The 8,935-nt window shown below is 36.2% G+C and overlaps 2 protein-coding genes and 1 pseudogene across 2 annotated transcripts; all 3 read right to left on the reverse strand.

The window, feature by feature from the left end:
- Positions 920-1,477, reverse strand: LOC104744052 (annotated as a pseudogene).
- Positions 2,455-5,450, reverse strand: LOC104742641 (1-acyl-sn-glycerol-3-phosphate acyltransferase 3). The gene is made up of 11 exons (XM_010463656.2): positions 5,229-5,450; positions 4,961-5,083; positions 4,851-4,890; positions 4,698-4,771; positions 4,551-4,610; positions 4,387-4,464; positions 4,139-4,297; positions 3,928-4,053; positions 3,153-3,245; positions 2,981-3,067; positions 2,455-2,895 (listed from the first exon to the last, which is right to left on the reverse strand). Exons 1-11 carry the CDS (start codon positions 5,307-5,309, stop codon positions 2,686-2,688), a joined length of 1,131 nt encoding a protein of 376 aa, XP_010461958.1. The 5' UTR covers positions 5,310-5,450; the 3' UTR covers positions 2,455-2,685.
- Positions 5,515-8,428, reverse strand: LOC109124552 (tRNA-specific 2-thiouridylase MnmA-like). Its single transcript, XM_010463655.2, has 10 exons — positions 8,011-8,428; positions 7,781-7,855; positions 7,635-7,688; positions 7,471-7,549; positions 7,224-7,351; positions 6,989-7,072; positions 6,758-6,841; positions 6,521-6,672; positions 6,171-6,321; positions 5,515-6,092 (listed from the first exon to the last, which is right to left on the reverse strand). Exons 1-10 carry the CDS (start codon positions 8,362-8,364, stop codon positions 5,757-5,759), a joined length of 1,497 nt encoding a protein of 498 aa, XP_010461957.1. The 5' UTR covers positions 8,365-8,428; the 3' UTR covers positions 5,515-5,756.

Genomic DNA, 8,935 nt, shown 5'->3' on the forward strand with positions numbered 1-8,935 from the left:
TGAAGAGAAGATCATAATGCCAATCTTCCTATAGCTTCCGGTTTCAGCATAAATAAAGCAGAGATGCAAATGAGATAGTTCAGGGAAAAGTTGAAACAAAGAGGTTAGATCCAAGAGGATCCGCTAACCATTGCTCTGTTGAGACGAGGTCATAATGCCGGTCCTCATCCATCATTGGCAGTCAAAGGTAAGGACCCTAAAAAGATCTAGAGGCAAGGTTCTCAAACAAACAGAGCATACATGGGTGATTATGTTTCAATTGCAGTCTTCGGACAATTGATTCCATGAATCGACAGAAAGGTATGCTACAAGAAGGTGGAAGAGGATTTAGAACAAACCTGGGTCTATAAGGTACAAAGGTTGGGCCACGAGGCCTTGGCAAAATCTTGCACAGCTCCAACGTCAATACAGAACTCCTGTCCAACTGCAACCAAGCCAAAAGCTTGGTGAGGGGATCTAGATTCAAGGAGCAGAGAGATGAAAAGATTGACTTCGAGGGAGGCGTGTGACAAAGACGGTACACAAGTTTGCATAGGCGTTCTTAGATCTCAGATTTGGCGATGAAAGGTTGGAACCTCGTGAGAATCACCTCACTAAGAGGAACCACCGAGAGAGATGGAGGCAGGAGGAGGGGATGAAGTTGAAGCATAGCCGGATTTGTTGAGTGGAGACATGGTAAACCTCCGGTTCGTTCACCGCCGAAACAAAAGGAATTGAGGCTTAAGAAGAAGAAAAGATCATGGGGATGAAGAAACAGCTTTCCAGCAACGCCGATCGAAATCGATGCTGTCATGGAAGGAGACATCGAAGATTGTGCCATAGAAAGAAGCGGCTAAGACGAACTTTTTTTGGTATAAAAATTTCTTATCTTATTTTTTTAATGTTGATGCAAAATACATATACATCAAATAAACTCATATTTTATAACATATTCATTCTACGACCAATTAGATCGATAACTGATTAAACTTTTATGGCATAGTATATATGACGCCATACAGATAATCATTTTATATAAACATTGGTTAATTATAGGAAAATAAAATCAAAGAACATTACTGGATTTTCCAGTTAAGAACATGTCCTGGCGGGCTGTGATATTTTCTTGTAAACCAAATCCCATCCTTTCTGGCAATCCACGACCGTAGTTGACCACATCTAGCAGAATAGCCTTGACGATACACTTCAATATCATACCAATATTTTGGTCTAGTCCCATGACTTAGCATACAATACCATTTTTCATCATGAGGTACCTGATTGTTATCCTCGAACTCAATGATATAAAAAGGATCCTTGTACTTAAGAGTGTGAAATCTTGTAGGTGGGTGCACGATGCTGTCTTTTCGGCATGCAATGTTGAGAGCAATACCAGGAGCGATTTCGTTATGAATTACTACATGGTTTTTTTTGCAAGCTTCATTTACCCCAAAAAAACATAATAGTAATTAACAAAAAAATATATAAGATGATCCATTTTCTGGATCTTTGATAATTTTTGTAGTTAAAAAGTCATAAAAGTGTAGTATTTATAATATTTTTGTTTTCTTATTTAGTAAATAATCTTTTTTTGATATTAGCTAAATTTAAAACAAACATAAACCAGAAAAATCTCTGTTTGGATAGAGTAGAATTGGTATATAGGATCAAACTAAATGAGTAAATTTTACTAATTATAGATGACCACGAATAATGAGCCAAAAAGTAAAGATTTAACAAAATCTATAAGAAGTATTATTTTTTAAGATATTTAAAACAATTGGATTACTCTGCAGTAAATTATCAATTGAAAAGTAAAATAGAGAACATATTTAATTTTACACTCAACCAAAATATAAAGTGCAAATATTTAGAAATATACCTTAAATTTATAGTAAAATAATTGACAAATAAATTTGTATATCCTCAGATCTCAATTTTTTTTTTGTCTTTGTGCAATTAAGCCATGTTCGTTTGGTCATTTGGCATCTCCATCCAAATGATTCATCTGAATAATGCATCTGACACAAAAGAACAAGACCAAAAAATGGATTATCTGGATGATACATTTGAATAAAAATGTGTGTGTTTGGTTTAGTTTCATTTTCATCTAGATAACTTTGATTTTTTTAACTAAAGTACCCATATTTTTAATATAGTTTTTTAAAAAACCATTTTAACCATATTAATTTCAGTTATTGATTTAAAATATATTTACAACTAAAGAATTTATAAATTATTATTTTTGATATTTATAAATTTTAAAAATAATGTTCAATGTACAATCTATTACCAAATTACGAATTTATTTTTGACTTTGACACATCCCACTAAAAAACAAAAGAAATGTTGAATGTAGAATCTATTCTTATATTATCAAATATTTTTAAAAATTGAAGGGTGGACTTTTTGTGTAAACAATAGGGCCAAAGGAATGTTTGAAGGCTATGAACGACAAAGTAACTAATTGTTAAATTCACAAAGTCAAATTCAATAGTTATTTTTAAATAAAAAAACATTTGGAAACATAAAATATATACATAAATTTCACAATGAAATTTTGGTTGTTGAGTAGACAAGACTTGGTGATTAAACTAGATTAACAGTGTAACTGTTTACACCAAACAAAAGCAATTATGTTTCAATGGTTGAGTGAAGCTAAGGAACAATGCAATGTGACTTAAACAGAGGTTTTTATTGTCCTAGCTAGGCAGTAATAAGTTGTTCTTGTAGAGGTCTCTTGGCAGGAGTTGAACGTTGTGACTCAGACGATTGAATTAGTACTTGCATTGTTATAGTTGCAATCACCAAGAAGAACACAAGCAAAAAAATGATCTTCCACGACGCCACCACGGAGAGCCATTGGAATAGCTTAAAACCACCGTATATAAGGAGACATAACCAAATGATGACCAGCTGTTTCCAACAACATTACTAGGTTTTATAAGAGAATCAATTTGTAATTGCATTTTGCGGTAATCTGATGTACGATGTTTCTTACGATCAATGGTTTGATTGGCCGGTTGATTTGGTGAACGTCCAAGTCGCTGAACACATCTTTTGTGAAGTATTTCTCAAGTTGAGAATCCTGATTAGTAATGTATGCACTAAGTAAGTAATGTAGCGACATGAATTTTAGCGTAAATATAGGAAAATTTATTGTTGGTGATCACCTTGGTGATAAATAGATCTTGGCACCACTGTGCAATGCCATCATCGGTTTCTGGCAACTCGCTCATTTTGTGACGTCTCATCTGCAAATTTACCTTCAAGAAAGAAGAAACAAAGAGTTTATGATATATTGAGCATTGGCTTTGTGGAAAAAACACACACACATATTTGAATCTTTTGTAACCTCAGATGATTGTCCACTGAACATCCTAAGCAGAGTTGGTGTAGGCTGATTGTTCTGAACGGTTACGGTACAATCATAAATTGCAGGAACAAATGACCGTATGTGAGACACCGCCGAAACAAATCCCTGATTTTGCATATATATGTGAATCTAAGTGAAGTAACGCTCACAATAACCAGGAAAAAAAAAGCAAGTTGTTGGTGAAACTCACCTTTGTACGAGGAATCAAGACATTCCGAGGAGACGGTAAGCTTCGGAAAGAAGCGTACTCTTGAGCAGCTTCAAGCTTCTCCTGAGTGAAACGAGTTCCTTCAACGAAAAGAGCCAACCAGAATGTCATAGGAAAGTCCTCAAGTCGTTTAAAACCTGCCTGCAAGAAGTAAAAACCAAAAGGATGTTTCAAGCACATCAAACAGATTACAGATTCAAGCTCAAGAAAGAAACGCTCATTATTATAACCTTGAGGTTATTCTCATCCTTAGCCCAACTTCTTTCCAAGANTACCTTCAAGAAAGAAGAAACAAAGAGTTTATGATATATTGAGCATTGGCTTTGTGGAAAAAACACACACACATATTTGAATCTTTTGTAACCTCAGATGATTGTCCACTGAACATCCTAAGCAGAGTTGGTGTAGGCTGATTGTTCTGAACGGTTACGGTACAATCATAAATTGCAGGAACAAATGACCGTATGTGAGACACCGCCGAAACAAATCCCTGATTTTGCATATATATGTGAATCCAAGTGAAGTAACGCTCACAATAACCAGAAAAAAAAAAGCAAGTTGTTGGTGAAACTCACCTTTGTACGAGGAATCAAGACATTCCGAGGAGACGGTAAGCTTCGGAAAGAAGCGTACTCTTGAGCAGCTTCAAGCTTCTCCTGAGTGAAACGAGTTCCTTCAACGAAAAGAGCCAACCAGAATGTCATAGGAAAGTCCTCAAGTCGTTTAAAACCTGCCTGCAAGAAGTAAAAACCAAAAGGATGTTTCAAGCACATCAAACAGATTACAGATTCAAGCTCAAGAAAGAAACGCTCATTATTATAACCTTGAGGTTATTCTCATCCTTAGCCCAACTTCTTTCCAAGAAAATGTAATCCGAAAACCACATCGACCAACCTATGATCTGTGAAAAGAGTTGTAGTAATTCAGTAAAAATATAGACAGTAAACTAAAAACGAGAAAATACAACAAAAGATCGAAAAAACTGACCGGAAGATACTTGGCTTCTTTCTTCATGATGGCTAAAGAGCTTCCAAGACAACCTGCACGCTGTTATATGATTAATAGTAATCAATCAGAGACATTGATTTCTTCAAATTACAAACAAATCATGTTTTCAGAGAGAGATAGAAACACCTGAGCCATGACCCATCCAATAAGCCAATCAATGTCACTTCGATGATTGCTTAAGACAAGTGCATGTTCTTTCCCTGAAAGTTAATACCAAGAACAATAAGTATGCAAGAATACTTAACACTTAGGTTTCATACGCTCTTAAATTATCTTTACCAATTAGCTCTAGAGTCTCTGCATCGGCGTATAAATTGATCTGCAGCAACAACAACGCATATGATACCTCCCTATGTAGACCACAACAAGATTTCATGAAAATCACTAACCTTTATACAAGCCCACCAATCAAACAACCATATGAGCTGCAACCAAAGCAATTCCGCAACAGTTTTGTTGATTCTTCTATACCAACTTCTTGAGAACGGACGAACAGTGATGAAGAACACGAGCTGGAAACAGGTTTCTAAAACCTTTAGTTGACACAAATTTCAATTCCATAACAGAATATTAAAGAACAGAAAATGTTTCTGCTCTGTCTCTTCCATTGGTGTATCAGAGCAAAAATCACGATTTCGATAAACAAAAATGGATGACCTGAATGATGTTGACAATGAGCCCAGAGATCAAGAAGAGGACACCAACAGGGATAAAGACAAGAGCCGCAGGGATCGTCATGTCCGAGAGAGAGAGAAGGGAACAACAACACAAAGCAACAGAAGAATATCGAAAAAAAGGTTGGGGAAGACACGAACGGAGCTTTTCCCCTGTCTCGATGCAAGAGCGTTTTTCAAGCTCTATTTTAAGCCAATCAAGCTTTTCTCTCTATCTTACAATATTTTAGTTGTCAAACACATGGAAACACGTGAGCAAGAAAAGCTCATATATAATAAAATCCAATTAAAAATGATGAAAAAAAAATATATGTAATTAACTCATATCTGATCACCGGGAGGTCAAATTATTTTCAACAGTATACCTTATGTATAAATACAACATTCCCAATCAAATCCTGAAGCTCGTAGTGGAATGTCGTATGTTGTTATCACCTATCAAGCTAAAGCTTCAAATCTACAGAGTTTGTGGGTGAAACCGAGAACTGCACCATTCCTTGCATTGCGTCTCTCATGCATTAACCAGCTTTTCTTCTGCACTGGCTTCTCCTGAATCAGCCTGAGCAGATGATGTAGCAACTGGCATCGTCATGATTTTGACGGGTTTCCCGAGTTTGGTTTTATCTTCCATCGCTGCGAGTTGAAGGGCTTTAGCACAGACCGGGAAACATTGATCGTCCCAAGACTCCAATATTACACCTGAACCAATGCAAGTGGTTCCCTCGTAAAACGCTGCAAACTGTCCAGCAGCTAGACCTTGATCGTCTTCGTCTAGGTGTACAACTGCAACATTTCCCTTTGCTTCCATTTCAAAACTGCAGCTGTAGAAGCCAGGCCCATGCCGGACCTAGAAAAGCCACTCTTCAGTTATAAGAGCCAAGTAAACGATCATGTGTACTAAAAAGTAATTGATCATATTATTTACCTTGCAACGGAGCTTGCTAACATTGCCCCAACGTTTCCCACTAAGCCATCTTAAGGAGCCAACACGGAAAATCCGCCTTCTCTTATCGATTGAGTAGTAATTTCTGGAGACAAACACTACATTGTTCTTTGTGTCCTTTTCAACAACATACCTGCACATGGATAAAGAATTATCACAGCCAAAATTAAGGATCTAAAAGAATTTACACTCATAATGTAATTAGAAGTTAAGCCAGGTTGTTTTCTCAACACTATTGAAGCGTTCATGTTCAGAACCTAAAGCTGCTTAATGATCTATGAGCCACTTGCAGGTAACACAAACGGTTTTAATACATCAGTTAAGAAACATACCAAGGCCCGCCAGGTAAACGCAAACCTTGGCGTTGTCCGATCGTGTAAAACCAAAATCCCCGATGGTTACCAAGAAAATCCCCAGTTTCAGCTTCCAATATAATTCCCTCCATCTCTCCTATGTGTCTACCGACAAAGTCACTGAACTTTATCTATTACATAAAACCATGTTAACATGTATCAGACTTCCACTAGGTCAAACTGCCATTAACCAGAAGAAAGAACTAGAAAGTATACCTTCCCAAGGAAACATATTCCTTGTGAATCCTTTCTATCTTTATTTGGCAAATCAAATTGTGTGGCTAGTTTGCGAACTTCGTCCTGTACATCAAAAAACAAAGGCAAACAAGTATGACAATCACCTCCAAGAAATCAAAATCTATTTATTTTTCTCCACATCTTGGAATGGACCATAGTTATGCGACCAAAATCTCTCCCAATTTTTAAGGATAAAACTTCCTCGAGTACCTTCTTTACACAACCAAGTGGGAAAAGCAGTCGCTTAAGCTGGGGTTGAGAGAGATGTGAGAGGAAGTAGGTCTGATCCTTCACCTGAAAAATAAAAAAAAATGCAGACTTTTTAATGGTAGAGAGGACTAAAAACCAAAGCAATATACCTAAGAAGCATTAGTAGCCTACAACATTTGATACAATACAAACATTGAATAAAAAAACACACAAATTTTTTATCGGGAGTAAGTACCATGTCTAGGGACAGTTCCAAAACAGATGATGAATCATTTTGGTCAGCAGGGGGATGAACCACCTTAGCATAATGACCTGAAGCTACGTAATCATACTTCATATCACTGATTGCATCCATGAATGCACCTGAAAATATAAGGTCAACCTATAATTAATTACTCAAAAATAGCATATACACTGAAAGCAGAAGTCTTTCTTCATGGGCTAAAACTCTTGATTACAATCCATTGAGCACAAGAGCTTACCAAACTTGATTCTAGTATTACACAAAACATCTGGATTAGGTGTACGTCCACAACGATACTCCTCAATAATGTAGGAAACCTGATTTTAATGTTGGAAAATCCAATCAGAAACCCAGAATTATAATTAGCATTCTAAAAAGAAGAGCATTGAAGAAAGAACTTACAACTCTTTCCCAATATTCATCTGTTAAATGCACAACCTCCAAAGGAACATCAACCTGTCAAATGGCACCACCACCACTATAAGCAGTAAACATCTCAAATGTTGATTTAAGATAAAAAATTTTAACGATGAAATCAAGAACACTACCTGCTCACAAACATGCTTTGCATACTTCAAATCATCTTCCCAAGGGCACTGATTCCAGAAATTCTCAAAGCCTTCCTACACATCATTGAAACATCACAACTAATATTCTAGAGAAGGCCAGACAAAATCATCAATTTCAAAATCTATAAAACCTCAATCAAGACGCTGCTTGCTTAAATTGTAATCACGATATGTGTCTATGGTTCCAACAAGAAGAAGAAGAAGCACACCTGAAACCAGATTTTGAGATAGAAAGCGGTACAGGAGTGACCAGCGGCGTGGAGGAGACGGAGAGCGACACTGCTATCGACGCCGCCACTGAGGAGTACGGCGACACGAAGAGGCTTCTCAGGCATGGAACATGTGAGGTACTGGTCAACGATAAACACATGGCGACTACAGTTGCGGCGGCTCGAGGAAAAGAGAGGCGTGATTGGATTAGAAGATTGAGGAGACGGCAAGAACGAGGATGAGGAGGAGAAGAATGAGGGGATAACGCGGAAGGAAACTGAGAAAGAAGAAAGAGGAAGGCGAAAGAGCGGTGGTGAAGGAGAGAGGAAGGGTTTGGCGACGGCGGAGAACATCGAAACTCGCCGGCGGAGGATATTTCCGAGTGAGCAAAGAGGGTTTATCTTATCTCCTTTTCTTTTAAACAATTACTTAAAATAATTGGATCTTTAATCTATTTAATTTTATATATGGTTATTAGCCTTGTTTTAAAAATTCTGTGCCTAGCACCGATTACACTCCGCAAAATCGCTAGACCTACCTTTTCTGTCTCGATTAATAATTAATCCCCGTTTAGAATCGATTATCCAATTATATCCGTCTAATTTGATTATAACATGTGTATTCCGATTATTTTCCGCTTAATTTTGTATATACCGACAATTTTTGAAGTAAAATATAAATCAAATATATATTTTTTTGTTATTTAGACATTTAAATTAAGAGTTTATGATGTTTTACAATAACTAATGTACAAAATTTTAATAAAAATCATAAAATTTTCTATTAAAATTATGTTTTATGTGTTTATCATAATTTTAAAGACAATACTATAGTTTTATATTTTATTTGATATTTTATTTTAACATAAACAGAATTATTCATATATTTAATACTATATATTTGTATTTTATTATTAATTTAATA

The sequence above is a fragment of the Camelina sativa genome, chromosome 14 (genome assembly GCF_000633955.1).
Source record: "Camelina sativa cultivar DH55 chromosome 14, Cs, whole genome shotgun sequence".
Lineage (NCBI taxonomy): Eukaryota > Viridiplantae > Streptophyta > Magnoliopsida > Brassicales > Brassicaceae > Camelina > Camelina sativa.